This window comes from Enhydra lutris, unplaced genomic scaffold (genome assembly GCF_002288905.1).
Source record: "Enhydra lutris kenyoni isolate GAN:26980312 unplaced genomic scaffold, ASM228890v2 scaffoldscaffold74, whole genome shotgun sequence".
In the NCBI taxonomy this organism is placed as follows: Eukaryota; Metazoa; Chordata; class Mammalia; order Carnivora; family Mustelidae; genus Enhydra; species Enhydra lutris.
Genome location: NW_019154158.1, coordinates 3,753,744 through 3,772,515, shown reverse-complemented (window position 1 = coordinate 3,772,515; position 18,772 = coordinate 3,753,744). Strand labels below are relative to the sequence as shown.

Below are 18,772 nucleotides of genomic sequence, written 5' to 3'. Positions count from 1 at the left end.
GATTTAAAATCGTTTCTCTTTTGAGCAGTTACCAACTTCCTGGAGATCTGAGAAGGTTAAGTGTAATCACCAAACCAATCTGATCATTGTCCTTTTTAATCTCTCTAAGAAACACATATGGATGAAATGGACTGATTTTAATCAAACTGATCTGGGAAAGATTAAGACACTACTTCTGAGGCTGTACATATTTCCTTCACAACAAAGGAAATCTGCTTGGAGAAAAGTGGGCACATTTAGGAACCAATTAGGTTCATGCACGGAGAGTAAAATGTGTAACTTACAAAGTCTTTAGACTGGAAAGCCCCCGGAAGGCACAATCAGCAATATAGCTGACTTTGTTATTCCCAATGTGCAGTGTATTTAGTAAGCTTAAGCCCAGGAAGCTTGAATCATCCAACCTCGATAAGTGATTGAAAGTTAGGTCCCTGTTAAAAAAAAAAAAAAAGAATAAAAAATAAATAGTAGCCTTTATTCTCCAGTTCAACACAATGATTTGTTTTCAAACAACAGGTAATACATGTAACCCCAATAATCCTTATTTTAACACTCTGCCGTCTTAATAATACTTAGGTAAACATTATTTGTAATCCTACTGGTTAAAAAAAATTGCTCTTTATTTGAAAATAAACAAACCATCACTGATTTAGCCCATGTGGCCTCGAACTCAAACAGCACAGTTGGCTTCAACTTATCACAACAAAAATATGACTAGGTTGCATGTGAACAAAGCTGTCACCTTGGGAACTTTGTTATGAAAATTTCACAGATCAGTGGTAAGAAGCTCATGCTCCAGCAGGATCCCTGCTCTCGGACCTGAGGAGAATAAAAGGCAACTCACAGCTCGCTGAGTTTCTGGCAGAACTCCCAGGCATCGGGGCTGATCCTGCTGATGGCATTTTGGCGGAGATGAAGTTCCTGCAGCATCAGCAAGCCGTAAAGCCAGCCTTTGGTGATCTCTGTTAGGTTGTTATGGTCCAGCTGCCTACATTTACAAGAAGAATCAAAAGCAGGATCACAAGCTCATTATCTAGTCTCTGCAAAGGAGACCTAGGATTACAACCTATTACATATTCCCATTGTTACGAGACGTTCAGCTTTTGTTGTATAAAGACATCAGCAAAAGATACCATGGGCTTATAAATTCTCAGTCATGTTACCTGAAACAAAACTGAATATTAAATTATAAGACTGTAAATTACGAGATTTTTAACATAGGATCTCAAACAAAGCTACGGCATATTCACTGAGCACTCCATGATTGTACTATCAAAGCAGGAACTGTGATAAGCACACTTACAAGATTTCCATGTTGCTCAGCCCCCAAAAAGCTCCATCCATAAGTTTTGTTACTCCATTTCTTTGCATTTTCAGAGACTTTAGAGCACCAAGTCCTTGGAATGTGAGCCCATCTACATTTTTAATCTTGTTCCGGTTCAGTTCACTGCATTGGATAGAACAGTTAGTTTATACGACAAAATTCTGGGGGTAGTAATAAAATGTGACATTACAACAATACAGTTAAACCAGCAAGTGTTAAATTACATAGAACATTTTAAATTTCTAAACATTTTTATTGAGAAGAATTTTGATTTATTAGCAGAGTGAATTTCCTCCTGAAATGTGTGATGTATTTTTGGAAAAATGCAATATTGAAACTAGACTACACTTCAATTTCTTTAAAACACTTATCTACTCCGTGTATTTGTTTTTAAATTATCTAGAGTTAGTATACTGAATATTATGTTAAAACATGAGATCTATTCAGGGGTAGGGCCGCCAAGCTTATTCTGCTTAAAAAGTTGGTTACTCTCACTTTCCAAAATTCTTTTTTCTGTTTAATCTTTCTCTTCAAGGCAGTCATTTTCAACCTTGGCTGCACACTGGGATCACCTGGAGAGCTTTAAAAATTACCAAAGCCTGGATCATACCCCCAGAGGTTCTAATATAATTGGTGTAGGGTGTGGCCTGGACATAGGGATTTTTAAAAGCTCCTCAGTGCCTATAATGTGCAGCCAAGGTTGAAAACCACTATATTGTAGGAGCTGTTCACAGATCATTCCACCACTATTAACGAGCAGCTCTTTGCAGCCACTTAAGCTATCAGAGCCTCCTGGAATTGTCAGTATTATTTTCACAAACCACAGCTGCTGGGCGTCACCATGATTTCGTCAGGGCCACAGTGATGCCTTTGTATGGAGACTGTTCAATGATGACGCTGTTCATTCTTTCAGTAACAATCTAACCTGCCCTGTCAGGCAGGATTTTGTACTACGCGGCTGCGAAGGCTCTTTCTGATTGAGAAATTCAGCCACTCCAGTTCTCAATGGGAAGAGAACCACATTCTTGCTTCGAAACTCCTCTTTGGTCACGTTGTGGATTTTAGGCAACAGACACCAAGGGTTTAGAGGAGGTGAAGAAACACCGTCTAAGAGAACATCTTACTTACAGGTGTTGTAGCTGGGGCAGTTTAAACATCTTGGGCGGGATAGCTGAGAGTCGGTTCCTGTTCAGCTTCAACACCAGAAGTGTGTTGGCCAGACTGTCAAAATACCCAGGTTCCACTGAAGTGACTCGGTTGCTACTGAGATACCTGTTAAAAAGTTTGAAGGTGAGCTTCTCCTTCTGGCTCTTTGGAAAGTTAAAACACATAAATTCCCTGTATTGTAATCTCCAGAGAACCTAACCATCATTTGTATCAATGGACACTTAAAAATTAAGTCTTTAGGTCCTTGTGGACCAACGTGGACTACGATTCACACATACTGCTAAGGAAGGAATGACTGGAATATTTGAAGGGTATAAAAATTTGTTTCAGATACTCATCCAATTTTTATGAAATTCATTTATTAATGAAACAAAGAGTGGCTTAATTTTCTAAAGAAGCACTTTTAGCTCCACATAGTTTTTCTAACAAAGGATGTCTAATTTTTTATAATCGGAAAGTATAACAACAAAATAAAGACTGTGGTTATTTGGGTTTGTAGCAAATTACACGTCAAGAAAAAAGTTAAAGTTACACTGCTGCTACACCAGCAGTTTAAAAACAAAAGCAGACTTCATTACATTTTAAAGTTGATTTTTTTATTATTATGACATTGTATTGTCATCATAGGTGAATATCTTTGTTAAAGAAGACTTGACTTACAGATATTTGAGTTGTAGGGATGGAAGGGGAGTTTTAAGCTCTGAAATATTATTGTTGCTCAGGTCCAAAGTTTCAAGGGATTGAAATTGTTTCAGATGTTCAGGTAATATTTCAACAATTCTGTTTCCAGCTCTGGAATTTAAAGATAGCACAGAAGACAGGGTTAATAATACAACAATCTGAAAGGTGTAAAAGAATTTATATTCCTAATTTGTTCTTCAAAATATGGAAAACTGATTGTTCTAAACTGTACTTTTAAAAGTTAAACAGCAATTCTTATGTCACTTTAATTTCACCTTAAATAGTAAATCATAATATTCAAATGTATGAAAAACATTCCTATATAAATCTGGGTGTGTTTAACAGCTATGGTTACCCAAATGCTAAGCACTTAAAAGTTATCTGATTTTTACATTTTTTTTGTTACCAGTCCTTCTTATCATTTTATTAAATGGTATATAAAATGACTAACACTGAGTTGGCATTCTAGGCACTGATGTGGTCTTTGTCTATTCTTTTTTTTTTTTTAAAGATTTATTTATTTGACAGATAGAGATCACAAGTAGGCAGAGAGGCAGGCAGAGAGAGAGAGAGAGAGAGAGGAGGAAGCAGGCTCCTTGCCGAGCAGAGAGCCTGATGCTGGGCTCAATCCCAGGACCCTGAGATCACGACCCAAGCCGAAGGCAGAGGCTTTAACCCACTGAGCCACCCAGGTGCCTCCTTTGTCTATTCTTTTCCTTGATTCCTAACCTATTTCTAATTCTTCTCCTGGAGATTATGCACACAACAGGTACTAATGAATTTAAAATACTCATCAGATTGGGATTGTTTTTTAAGCCATGCTAGAGAGCTTTTTCTTTAAGAAACAGCAGGTTTCAAGGTATTGCCATAGTCTTCAAAACCAGAGGATACGCTCCAGGGCTTTGAATATTATAAAAGTATTACATAAAAGCACACCAGTCTAAATAATCTCTAGTTAATTAGATTAATAAGATTTGTCATTAATAGTCTTAAATACCAGACCACGATGAGCAATATGGTAGCCACAAGTAGTACTCTAAATTAAAGGTTGAAATTCAGTTACTTAATCACAGGAGCCCCATTTCAGGTCCTCAACACACACATGTGCTTGGTGGCTGTCAAATGGGTCAGTGCACATACAGATCATTTCATCACTGAAAGTTCCCTTGGTGAGCCCTATACTAGACCACAAATGAAAAACAAAACAAAACAAAACAAAAAGGGGGCAAGTCAAATCTCTTAAAAGGTCATCAATACAACAGCTTTCAAGGGGAAACTCAACATTAAATGACAATCTTGCTAGAAAACAGGAATCAAATTGATGTGTAAGCCATCTTATTTGTCACATTAGATCAGGGAGCCTGGACTTTTTAGAGCATCATTTGGCAGGGGAAAACAACATATCAACGTAGGAAGGCCAGGACGAAAACAGACTCCACTTACAAAGAAGGTCTCTTTATAATCCACAGAAAAATCAAACAATGTGGAGGCTCTAGGCAGAACTCCATATGTGATATGTCTCATGCAGCTGTTTTTATACATAGTCTAAGAGTAAGCCTCATTTAATGAGAGAACTTAGGAAATATATCTCATGTGTGTATCTTTCGACCAATAATGTATTTCTATAGTGCTCTGAGAATTTATTAAGCTCTTTTGCATTATTATAGCACACAGGCCTCTCACCATCTCAGAAGGTCTCTGAGTTAAGAGTCCCTCATGCATATTTTTCACAAAATCTTATGCTGCGTTCTGACACAGTGCTTTCACACAGCTGGTCTTCTCTGCCATACTTTGAGGTCCTCTGAAGTAAGGAGATAGGTCTCTACCCCTCTGTCTTGGACTGTTTATGAAATCTAAGAACGTGGAGAACATCTTAAATGTCAAGCTGAGACTAAGGATTGTTCATATATTATACCATTTGGCATTTAATCACAGTAACATTCCCCCATAGAGGTATTATAGACAACTGTAAAATTAGGAAACTAGGGTTTTTGACCCACAAGGTCATATTCGTACCAAAGCAATTGCTGAAGACTAGTTTCATACAATATAGTGTCAAATATATTTGGCAGTTAAGTTCTTATGTGGATATGCACACTCCCACCCCTGCCCAGAAAGGGCCACGACTTCCCACTCTTGCAGAAATGCTGAACTTCTGGTTTCAAACTAATGTGGGAATCAACCCTGCCTCATGGAGCCATAACCATGCCAACACTAAGGATGCCCTGGAAACAGGGTCTCCTCAGTCTTGCTTGTACCCCAGGGAGACAACCGAGGGGTGTGCACATGTTTGCCACGCACCAGAGTAGAAGACCAACTTCCTGACTATGTGCCAAAGTCAGGTGCTGATTTCCCCACAAGAAAGAACAGTAAGGGAGAAAACAGGTTGGACTTTTTCTATTTAAACTACAATAACCTAACAAAACTTCTCAAAATACTGTCAAAACCCTCTGTACGTTACTTTTAAGGACTGCAGGGAATCATGTCTTTTGATCCAGGTCATCTGGGAATCTAACTATGTTCTCATGTCATCCTATACAAGGTAACAGGCATAGATGATGCGTATCTTAAGAGCTGAATTTGTCTGTGATTATAGTAATGTTAAAAAAAAAAAAAAGGTTTAACAGTCCTATTTACAAGTAACAAATATCAAGCCCCTTCGTCTCCCATAAAGTCTTACAGACTTTGTTTAGAGTCAAGTCAGCCATGACCTCTGATTTTGACCATTTCCCACATCTGGATTTGCCAGTGTATAAACTCCTTGATCTAGTTGTGAGGTACAGGGTAATGCAAGAGAGACAATTAGTCAATTTCTAGATCCCGGAGATGGATTTAGTCCAAGAGACAAGCCACAGGGCCTTAGGGTCAGGGTGTGTGGGTTAAACAAAACCACACTTTAGGGAACAAAAATGTTCTCTTAAACACATAACCCAAATGTGTGCATTACCAGGATGTCCTCCCACAAACAGCAGAGTAACCCTGAAATGCTCCCCTCTCTCCATTGCCCTCCCCTGTCCCTAGTCACCACCTCCCATCAAACTCTGCATCCCAGGCTGTCTGAGGCTAGTAGAGCCACACTTAACATTCAACAACACAAAGAAAACACTCAGCCTTAGATTTTTGCAATAAATGGAACAAACTGGTTTTTTGTGGGAGGGAGAGGGAGACCCACAGGTGTCTATCATGTTGGTCAAATAAGGCCACGAGTTAGATAACAGGCCATACAGTCTTTGGTTTATATGTTCGTTTGTTTATTAAGTAATTATGAACAAGGTATTAAAACTGCCAATTACTTGAGTGACGAATAAAATTTTCCTTGCAGTTAAAGTATGCTCCAGCCAAAGCCAGCAATTTCCTGAACTGCACACTTCCTAAATTGCAGTGTGAAAGTGCTCTGTTACAGACGGAGCGTGCACAGTGCCCTCTTTGTCAGCCCTGCTTCCTTGCACAAAAATCCCTTACAACTGCCAGGATAATAGTCCCTGTATCACAGAATTTTAACTCTGTTCTAATGGAACTGAATTAAATCCAAATACCAGTTTCATATTAGCTCTCGGAGACTGACAAATAACCACGTGATATGTACCAGTTTAAACAAAACAAACTTGCTCTGTATCATGCAAGAGTTTCTAAAAACGGAGACAACTCCATTAAAAACTAGATTGAAAGATCTTTTTAATCACCTAAAACCCTCAAAATAAACATAATTCTAATAGAGTTGGTCACAAATAGCTGCTTCTAAAAGATAAAGATTCAATTCAACTCCAGCTTTAATTTTTCTCCAAATATGGATAAATGCCAAAACCGATGAACACACTGAAAGCACTGTGGTTAATTAATATTTTTGGCAGGATGTGCAATGCTTTAACAAAACAAACAAACAAACAAACAAACCGAGTGAATACTTTTTTCCATGACTTGATGTGGAAGTACCATCTTTCCATTGTTCAAAAATCACAATACGTAAGTCATATAAGTATTGGAAGGCATTGCAACATTGTGCAAATCCAACCCAAAAGGACAGCGAACATTTCGGTCATCTGTGTATGTTGACAGTACAAGGTGTTCCATGGTCAAATCAGTGCCGAGGTCAAGTATAATTAGTCCCTTGTGGACACACACAGACCTGGGGGCTTGGTCTGTCAGAGCACAGACGATTCCCTCAGGCATCTGAGAGGCCACAGGAAAAACAGGAGTCCCAGGTAGTTTCACTCAGCCTTGGCTTCTTGGGCCCAACTACAACGGTTTCACTATGTTGCTAATTTCCCCTTTTGTAACCCACTTTGCCAAATACCTTTAAAATGCAGAGCCAAACATAGCCTGCCATTTTCTTATGGTGAGATTTGCTCTGAGAGTGCTGAAGATCTACCAAGGAATAAGATGGATACGGTCCCTGAACCCATGTAGTTTACATTCTAGCAGGGGGAAGAGGCAGACAGATGGAAGGGGTCACCACCGTGATAACTACCGTGATAAGATGGCAATGGAGAAGAAAGAACAGCCTCCTAAAAAGGAGTGACAGCGGTCAGCAAAACTTCCCATGGCAAGAAGACAGGTTAGCGTTCCAAGTAGAAGCAAGTGTGAGGAAGGCAAGGCTTCCCTTTGAGGAAATGAAAGGAAGCCTTGTGGCTGGGGTAGAGAGTTCATGGGTGAAGACTAGGGAGATATGAAGTCCAGGAGTGAGGTAGCCAGGAGGAGAGGAATGTAGGTCAAGTGGGACCCTATACACCTCATACGCATTGGGCCTTTATCTCAAGATCAGCTGGGGGAGGAGGCACAGAGGATTTCAGAATGGGGTGACTATATCACACAAAATTGTGCTCTGGAAGTAGTGGGTAGAAACACTGGTAGGGGAAACACAGGCATGACCAGGTGCAGGAGCACCAGGAGGTGCAGAGGACCAAGACAGTGTGTTGGGATAACAATGACCTTCTGCCTAGCGATCCACTTTGGGGGTAAAGTAGTACTCTGCATCTGGTTCCCCAGAGCACAGGCTGTGCTTTTCGCCCCCACTGACATACAGGCTCAGGTTTCTAGCTCTGGAACCTCTGGACACTGGAACCCAGTTTGGCACCACTAGAGTTCCCATCCACTCTCCATTACCACTTCTGTGTGTGCTGCTGACATGGAAGGCCTTCTAAAGCATGGGGTGCGGACTGGGATCCCAGCTGGCTCAGGTGTGAGATGCTCCTGACCATTTTAATGTCTATTGTCACTAGGAAAACGGACAAGTGTGTTATTCCCATAGATAAGACTGTGTTTAGTTGTTCTGATCCTCTGAACGCCCGCACTGAATGTAAACCCAGACTAAATTATAACAGCAAAATAAAAGTTATGAGGTTAGTGACATGATCACTTGGTAAGATGATGATTGGTTTTACTTTCTGACTCACTGCTATCTCCACAAAGCGTGAGAGTCTCAAAAGAATTTCATGGACTCTTAAGTGCATAAAAATGGTGTCAGTTTATTTCCAGAGTCTAAAAGGAGAGTGGAATATTCTTTGTGAGGAACTAGAATATCAGGTTTTTTCACACTGGAATTCCTACACCAACTACTCTGCAGCTTCTTGGTGAATAAGAAATACCTGTCAATAACAGGCAGCTTAAGGCTTTGCCACTGTGATATGTGAAGAAAGATGTGCCATCTTGGGCATATAAGAGGTTATGTGTGAGTGGCACTGATCATTTAGCGAAGGTGTGGGCAGCGAAGCTTACTTTGAAACCATTTTTTGTATGTTGCAACGCCCTTCCTTCTTAGAATGTATCACTAACCGCACCCCTTGAGTCCAATTCAGTTAGTGTAGCTAACAAATGGCTGAAGTTGTAGTCATTCTACAGAGAAGGCATATTAACTGCACTGACTGGGTCAGTCAACCCAGCCCCAAGGAAATACTGATTTCTATATATAACTTGCAAGCAACCACTTCAGCACCCATTTATAAAAGAATTACAAGTTGTTAAAGAAAACACTACATTTTGCAAATACATTAAAGGTCACTTACATTTCCAACAATAACCTTTGTCCCCCAACAAAATGCTTCCTTGAAAACCACCTTGGCTGGAATAACTAACACCCCATAATATTAGGCTTCTTTTAAGAGAGAGACTTGGCAAGCCAAAGAACCTCTCCCATGCAGATAAAAATAAACTCTCTTTCCTCATCTTTTTTCTAAAAAAGATAATTAAGAAGTTTCATTAAAAGAACACATGTGCAGACTGGTCCCCTGGTACTGTGGCATCAAAGAATAAAGCCAACTGAGGAAACTTTTGCAAGGAGAAAGATTCTTGATTAAGAACTAACAATACTAAACAGCAAATGGGGCACTGTAAGAAGCAGAGAATCCATTCTGTCAGCTAGAAGCCAGGTCAACATAGACTATAACTGTCTTTTGGATCAAGAACATGAATAAAGATAGCCATAATACTTTAATACGAACATCCTGCAATGATCAGGGCCCTATTTACGGGTCAGTTATAATATAGGTTAAAAACGAAAAAAGAAATAGGAGTCAAAAACCCATTTTCGTCACAAAGAAAACAACCCTTTTGGATTCCCAAGCGTGAATTCAGTTTAGTTCTTTATGGAAATAGAAATTTAAGGGTGAATAACTTAAAATTTAAGATGCCAAAGAGACTTACTGAACAAGTATTTTAATCTGAAATAATTTAATTATGTACAATAAAAATTAATTCTAATTTAGTCAAGTATTTTTTAAAAATATTTTCTTTTTTTATTTGACAGGGAGCACGTGCAAGGGGAGCAGCAGACAGAGCGGGAGGGAGAAGCAGGCTCCCCACTGAGCAGGGAACCTGATGTGGGGCTCGATCCCAGGACCTTGGGATCATGACCCGAGCCGAAGGCAGACGTTTAACCAACTCAGCCACCCAGGTGTCCAAATTTAGTAAACTTTAGAAGTTTCCCCTTTCTCTTTGAGGCAGAGGCTTTCTATACATTTTTTCATATGCCGGACCATTGTTACAGTTCAGCTGTGAGTTTGCATTTCCCACCTGGCTTGTGATTTGCTTGTGAACAGGAAGACTAATTCATCTTTGATCCCCTAGAACTCGGGGTTCAGTGAATGGGTTTGAAACCATAAGTGACCAGTGCTTCATCCAGAAATTCTAGATCAAGCTTTAGATTGGTTGGTAAGGATTTATCTGAAGTGTGGTTCAAAATGCTTATGTACATCAGAAAATGGGATGACCATTACAGCTGCCAGCCAAAAAAAAAAAAAAAAAAAGCAAAACTGCCATTTTGTTGAAGCAGCAATTCCAATCATAGTTCCCTAGCAAGGGGATTTTGATTGGATTTTGATTCTCTTCTTGGTTGTATTTTGATTTACTAGACTTTGTGGACCTTGATTTTCTCACCTGTCAAGCGGAAGGACATTGAATGCAATGATCTCAGGCATGCCTAAGGAGCTGTGATTCTGGATTTGGAGGACAAGCCCTGCAGAAGATCAGAATTGCTAGAAAGGCTTCAGGCAAACATTATGTAGAAAATGGAGCCTCTTGCAGAACCTGTCCTCGCTTTGCGGGGAGACCTCTTTTGGGAGTCCCACTGCCTGGCTGCCCATCTTCACCCTTGGTTTACTCCCTCATTTTCCTGGGGCATATCCTCCACTAGCTTTCCAAGTAACCATGAACAGAGGTGCTCCCCTCAGCCCCCATGTTTCAAAACGTCTTTATAGGATTGACAGTTTGAGTGCATACAGAATTTCGAAGTCATTCTCCCCTAGGATTTTGAAGACACTGTTTTACCCTATCCAAAGCATTCATGGAAGTACTGACAGAAGAGCCAGAAGCCATTCTGATTCTCTGTCTCCATGCTTCTCAAACATGGGCAGACATCAGAGCCAGAGGACAGGGACTTCTTCTAGCAGGTTAGATGGAACCTGAGAATCTGCATTTCTACCAAGTTCCTGGGTGATACAGGTGTCACTGGCAACACACGAGAACCACCGTCAACCCCCACAGGTCACCTGTGTTGTTTTATTGTTTTCCTCTTCTCAGAGCTTCACTTTACTCCTGGTATTCTGAGACTGCCCAGTATTATCTCCAGTGGTAGGCCTTGTTTCAACTGCTGGTACTCAGTAGAGCCTTTCAACCTAGAAACGTGTATTTCTTAGTTCTGGGATTTTTGTTTGTCTGATCATTTCCTCCCTTCTATTTCCACATACATCTCTGTGGAATTCCAATAAGGTAGGGAATAGATTTCTGCCTGATTTTCCTATTTTCTCATTTTTTCCTCTCCCATTTTCCATCCCTTTGTCTTTCCGTTCTTCTTTTAGATAAAGTTTTCGACTTTCTTTCGACACTTCTGTTAACCTTTTAAAGAGTCTGTTATATTTTTAACTTTCAAAAGTTCATCCTTATTTTCTCAATATTCCTTATTATTATTATTAATGATTTACCATTCTTTACTTGCTTTGTGGCTATCACATCTCTTTTCTTTCTGCACGTATTAGGTTTTCCAGAGGTTCCCTTTTCCTTCCACTGTCTCTGGTTCTCTTTTCCCATTTATTTCAGACACTGATCTTATTTATTTATTTAATTTTAGAGAGGGGGAGAAGAGGGGTGGGGGGACGCAGAGGGAGAGAGAGAATCTTAAGCAGGCTCCACATCCAGCATGGAGCCGGCATGGGTCTTGATCCCCTGACCCTGAGATCATGACCTGAGTTGAAATCAAGAGTCAGATGCTTAACTGACTGAGCCACCCAGACACTCCGTAGACACTTGATCTTATTCGAAATGTCTACACAAGTCTGGCGATCACTGGGCTAACCATTCATATTTAATAAAAAGCATTCAAAATTTTACTGAGGACTGTGTGCAGAATAGACTTGTTGACTGGTGAGTCCCACCATGATGGCAGAGAGGGGACCTATTTCATGATGGGATCTCCACATGTCTTATTGCTCTGATCTTCCAGTCTCTAGTCTGGTGGGTCCGAGCATGATTGCTAAGATCTAGGAAGACTCACAGGTAAATAAGTTGGGGCAAGGAAGTGTCATCCTCAGTGTTCAGATAAAATTTAATTTCCCTGACTGCAGAATATGCTACCCTCAATCCTCATCCCTTCCTTGCCCAGCTTGGCTTGTGTCCCAAATTCTAGAGACTTAGTCTTTCAACTCTCCAGAGGGTAACTTCTAATCTTCTGCTAACGTCAGTCACTAGGCTTTGAGTTTTGGAGGATGAGTATGAAGGAGAAACTTGGAGGCCTCATTGCTTCTTATAAAAGAGTTTTAACTTTTCCCTCAATTTCAGTCCTACCTTGTACCCTTATAGGCTTTGAATTTCTGAACTCAGAATGGTTCCGCTGAAAACAAAACAAAACAAAACAAAACAAAACAAAACAAAACAACCAAGTTGCTGCTTTTGGGATCCACTCCATTTTCTCTCTTCTAAGTCAGTTATAATTTGTTCATCTGCTTGCAAAATTTTTATGACATTTCTTATTTGGACTGTCTTCTTTCCTATTTTATCTTTGTTCCTCTCTGTGTATATTTTTTTAGACCTTAATTCCATTTTAAGGGAGTTTTAAGAAAGAGCAGAGTTAAATGAATATATTCAGCCCACTAGGCTTAATAGGAAGTCTTCAACAGAAATCCAATCAATGAATAAAAACGGTTTTTCTCTAAAAAGCAAAATAAACCACAAAACCTTCCCTCAAAAGAGCTACTGTAATTTTTTTACCCAAAAATTCACCCAACTCAGCTTTGTATATTTTAATGAAAAATTAGCCTATACAAAGGATTTTCATTCAAGATGATAGTACAAACCAGAAAACACATCATTATTCTGAACCTCAAATTAATAAACAGTTCTCATGCAGAAGATTAATTCTGTATGAACACATCAGGTTAAATTAATGTTATTTTATTTTCTGATATGGTTCACAGACCGATGGACTAAGAACATCACATTTAACCAAGTATTTAAATTGTTCTTGTGAAAAAGACATGGATAATGTAGTGATGATGATCAGACAGGCAAGTGAGCTTACATCCCTTATCTTTATCTTTATCCAGAGTGACATGAATCTTTAAAGGAAGTTGTTAGGATACAAAATCAATGTACAGAAATCTGATACATTACTATATACTAATAATGAAACAGCAAAAAGAGAAATTAAGATAACAATCCCATTTACAATCGTACCAGAAATAATAAAATACCTAGGAATAAATTAACCAAAGAATTGAAAGAACTATACTCTGAAAACCATAAAACTGATGAAAGGGGCACTTGGGTGGCTCAGTGGGTTAAGCCTCTGCCCTCAGCTCAGGTCATGATCTCAGGGTCCTGGGATTGAGCCCCGCATCGGGCTCTCTGCTCAGCGGGGAGCCTGCTTCCCCTTCTCTCTCTGCCTGCCTCCCTGCCTACTTGTGATCTCTCTCTGTCAAATAAGTAAATAAAAGCATTAAAAAAAAAAAAACTGATGAAAGAAACTGAAGACAACACAAAGACATGGAAAGATATTCTGTACTCTTGAACTGGAAAAACAAATATTGTTAAAATATCTATACTACTGAAAGGAATCTATAAGTTTAATATTATCCCTATTAAAATACCAACAGCATTTTCCACAGAACTAGAGCAAACAATCCTAAAATTTGTATGGAACCACAAAGACCCTGTAGCCAAAGCAATCTTAAAAAAAGAAAACAAAACTAGAGGTATCACAATGCCAGAGTTCAAGATATCCTACAAGCTATAATCATCAAAACAGTATGGTACTGTCCCCAAAACAGACACAAGGAATAAACACCACCAATTATATGGTCAATTAATCTCAAAAAAGGAGGTAAGTATAAGCAACAGGAAAAAGTCTCTTCAACAAATGGTGTTGGAAAACTGGACAGATAACATGCAAAAGAATGAAACTGGACCACTTTCCTTACCATACACAAAAATAAATTCGAAATGGATTAAAGATCTAAATGTGAGACCTGAAACCATAAAAATCCTAGAAGAGAACATAGGCAGTAATTTTTCTGACACCAGCCATAGCAACATTTTCTAGATATGTCTCCTGAGACAACAGAAGCAGCAACAAACATAAACTATTGGGACTACATCAAAATAAAAGGCTTCTGCACAGGGGAGGAAACGATCAACACAACTAAAAGACAACCTACTGAATGGGAGAAGGTATTTGCAAACAACATTATCTGATAAAGGGTTAGTATCCAAGATATATTAATAACTTATATAACTCAACATCCAAAAACCAAAAGATCCAATTAAAAAATGGGCAGAAGACACAAACAGGCCTTTCTCAAAAGACGATATCCAGATGGCCAATAGGCAAACGAAAAGATGCTCAACATCACTCATCATCAGGGAAATGTGAATCAAAGCTACAATGAGACAGCATCTCACACCTGTGAGAATGGTTAAAATTCAGAAACATAAGAAACAACAAGTGTTGGTAAGGATGTGGAGAAAAAGGAAACCTTGTGCACTACTGGGAATGCACACTGGTGCAGCCACTGTGGAAAATAGTATGGTGGTGCCTCAAAAAGTTAAAAATAGAGTTACCCTACAATCCAGTAATTAATTATACTCCTGGATATTTATCCAAAGAATATGAAAACACTAATTCAAAGGGATACATGTACCCCTATATTTATTGCAGTATTACTTACAATAGCCAATTATGGTAGCAGCCCAAGTGTCCATCAAGAGATGGATAAAGAGATGATATACACACACAGACATACATACACTGAGTGGAATATTACTCAGGCATAAAAAAGAAATTTTGCCATTTGCAATGACATGGATGGAGCTAGAGTATAAAATGCTAAGGGAAATGAGTCAGTTAGAGCAGGACAAATACCGTAATTTAACTCATATGTGGAATTTAAGAAACAAAACAAATGAGCAAAAGAAAAAGAGAGAGACAAACCAAGAAACAGACTCTTAACTATAGAGGACAAACTGATGCCTCCCAGAGGGGTGGTGGGTGGGGGATGGGTAAATAGATGATGGGGATAAAAAGTACACTTATCTTGATGTGCGCTGGGTAATATGGAACTGTTGAATCACTAAACTGTACACCTGAAAGTAATAGAACACTATTAACTATGCTGGAATTAAATTAAAAAAAAAAAAAAAGGAAGCTGCTAGTGGCTGTGACTCGGTCAGACTGTGGCCCTTGTGGGGTCAACATCTGTACGAGCAAGGACAGTGGTGGGAATAATCAAGTACAAATGTCACAGAACTACACGTATAGTGCATCTGTTAGATGAATCAGCATCCCAAACCTTTCAACGTATTCAAATGATGGTCTAGAAGCAACCAGAGGAATAAGCTGGGATAAGGCAGTGTTTTGAATTTTTAATCAATCATTTTAAAAAGGCCTATGTGAAAGCAATTCCTATGAAAATGACAGTAGACCTAGGGAGCTTGGCTGACCACAGCTCGATAGGAGCCAATAATACAACATGGTCCTTAAAGGTTAACATAATTTTAAGCTTCATTTATGTCCATAACTTTTTAAATTTAAATTCAATGTAGTTAACAGATAGTATTATTAGTTTCAGGGGCAGAATTCAGTGACTCATCAGATGCATGTAATACCCACTCCTCATTGTATCAACTGCCCTCCTTAATGCCCATCAACCAGTTACCCCATCCCTCTACCTCCTCCTGTCCATCAACCCTCAGTTTTGATTTTTATCATTGAGAGTCCTTTATGGTTTGCCTCCCTGTATTTTATCTAATTTTATTTTTTCTTCTCTTGCCTCCATTCATCTGTTTTTGTCTCTTAAATTCCCCATATGAGTGAAATCATATGGTATTTGTCTTTCTCTGACAGACTTATTTAGCTTACCATATCTTGTTTGGGTGCTATATTTTACACCATCTGCCAGATGAAGTGTATATGGGAGGACTTTAAGAGTCTAGACGTGCATTGTGCATGTGTAGCTACTTAAATTTAAATGAAATAAAATTAAAAATGGAATTCTTCAGTACACTAGCCACATGTCAAGTGTTCAATATCCATGTGTCTAGTAACTACCACAGCAAATAGCAAAGATATAGAACATCTCCATCACTGCCGAAAGTGCCACTGCAAAGCTCTGGTCTAGACATGTATCACACAGGAAAGGGTAATTGGGATTTGAGCCAGGAAAAAGAGAAGGCTTTAAGAAAACCTTGAATTTTAAGACTTATAGGTATTAATTTGCAGAAAATATAACAAAGTTATTCTTTCCAACACACAGAACTGACACAATAGGTTAAGATAAGGGAAGAGTACAGCTTAACAAAAAGTCCCGGTAATTAGGACTATTCACAATGGAACAGTGTGTCACCAAGAAGTAAGCTTTTGTCCCAGAAAAGGCTCAAAGGGAGGCTGGATAACTTCTTCTTTCCAGAAATCTCTCCACAGGGAGAAATGTCTCTTCCCATTCTAAGTTACCAGGATTGCAAGCAGATACACAAAACCAACAAAAAAATTGGTTTTGACCAGTTATACAATCTACTAAACTATTGCTAATTCCTCTCATCCTTTAGTCGATACATAAATGGGGATGATGGTGAGGAAGTGAAAGCAAAAGAGAGAGGAGAAGAATAAGAGAAAGAGGGATTTATACAATTGACTACATTTCCTGATTTTGTAAACATCCATTCATCTTTAAAAAGTACTGCCTCTATTCCTAGACCAGTGTCTTGTGCAGGATTACACAGCAATTAGTGATTAACTTCAAAAAGCATCTTATTTTTTTTTTCCTAAAAAATAAATGCTCGTTTTGATTCTATTCCAATGTTTGTTTTGGAATAAAAACATTTAAAATTGCTCATGCACAGTAAAACTGACAGTCCAAGAATGCACACCATGTTCAACCTGTGCTGTAGGGTACTTGCAGCATGAATATTACCTCGATATTTCATTTTGCCTTTAACCTTGTTCTAGAGACTGCTCTATCTGCCAGCTAAAGCTTCACAGGGAGGAAGGGAGACTGTCAGGCAGGTGATTTTAGAAAGGAAGTGTTTATACTTATAATTGCCTTTCCTTTCATGTTTTGAATTTAGCACTTCAGTGACTTTCAGCCAAGGAAAAAAGTGGTGGTACTGGTTAGCAGCCTGTTTCATTGTTTTGGTCTCTCTACCCAACTAGAGCCCCGAGCCTCTCATCTGTGGAAGATGGCAGAGATACTAAAATGAGGACGAGAAGGAGGCAAAGGAACTAGGCCGGGAGAGAGACATGTTGACTCCTGCCACCCCTATCACGAAAAGCAACTGGCTGTAACGTTACTGTTTTGTCTGTCTTGGCAGCACAAGCTTGTCTCAGCACAGAAACGTCTCTGGCCGAAGCTGCACTTGATACCTTCAAAGCAGCAGACAAAATGGCCAGCATGACATTGAAGGCAGAGATGAGAAAATGGTGCAGGTTCAGGATAGACACTGGTCATACAGGAGAATTTCTGGCAAGCTATGCTGGAAGGTCAAGTTCAAAACCATTTTATGGGCTCTGAGAACGCCACTGAACAAAGTCGTCCACTGGTTCATGACGTCGTATCTAAGAATGTTGTTACCTTGGAAAAAGCAAGTTTTAGTCATGAAAATGATTTTTAAGTGTATATGGAGGGGCACAAACAGAAAGGTTAACTGAATAGTTTTTTCTACAATTAACTACATACAATATTAACTGGGTCTGGGCTACTCATTGAGTCATTCATTCAATAACCGTGCATACCTCCCAGGTGTTAGACACGAAGCTACATGCTAGGGTTATGAAAACACACGGGGATGAAAACACACACGCTCTCAGCTTTCAGGAAATTTCATTCCGGTGGGGGAAAGGGACATGAAAGAATCACAGATACACAATTGAGAGATGTCACCACATGTATGATAATAATGTGGACTCTAAGGAAGGGCGATAGGAAAACAGCGCTGGGCAAGGGTGAGTACTGCAGGCCGAGAGAAAAGTCTGTAACGGGGCCTGACACAGAACACACTAGCACACTGTTAGAAGGGAGAAAGGTGTCTAGAGGAAACCCACTGGAAAAGAGGACTCAGATCATCCAGACCATTGGAGGTCTTGGGACGGATTCTACTCTTGACCTAAGAGCAGTGGGAAATTCCTCAAGGGTTGAAAGCACCACAGCAGGATTACAAATTTATGTTTCAAATCTAAATTTAGAGTTCGAACACCCAGCAAACTTGTATTGTGGGAACTGGTTTATGATTAATTGTGAAGATAAACATAGAGGGTAGAGAATACATCTCTGTGTAAACTCTTTTATGTGCAAATCACGTACAAACACTTTAAAATCCAATAAAAGAACACAACTTATCGTATTATGATGTTTATGTATTTATTTTGTAAGACTTGAGCTTTATGAGCTAATTCCCATTAAACACCATAACATCTGGTTTGTTTATCCTGGTGAAGGCTGCAGCCCTCTAATGCAATGTCCTTTAAATACAAAGACACTAGTCCATTCGTCCACATCAGTGGGGCATACATTTGGGGGATGAACTTTTCAGTTAAGGGGCTCAAATTCGATGGGCTCATCTATACCCACAAATGGGTGAAGACGGGATTTACCATCTTAATCAGAACAAAGCTCCCTGATTCCCCAG

At 39.3% G+C, this 18,772-nt stretch overlaps 1 protein-coding gene across 1 annotated transcript in view; it reads right to left on the bottom strand.

The window, feature by feature from the left end:
• Positions 1 to 18,772, bottom strand: part of LOC111160152 (leucine rich repeats and immunoglobulin like domains 3) — a 48,194-nt gene that overhangs the window by 16,047 nt on the left and 13,375 nt on the right. The window contains exons 4-8 of the mRNA XM_022523023.1: positions 3,149 to 3,280; positions 2,450 to 2,593; positions 1,301 to 1,444; positions 842 to 985; positions 285 to 428 (exon numbers count right to left, since the gene is read on the bottom strand). Of these exons, the coding sequence (XP_022378731.1) occupies positions 285 to 428; positions 842 to 985; positions 1,301 to 1,444; positions 2,450 to 2,593; positions 3,149 to 3,280 (708 nt within the window). The remainder of the gene's footprint in view (positions 1 to 284; positions 429 to 841; positions 986 to 1,300; positions 1,445 to 2,449; positions 2,594 to 3,148; positions 3,281 to 18,772) is intronic.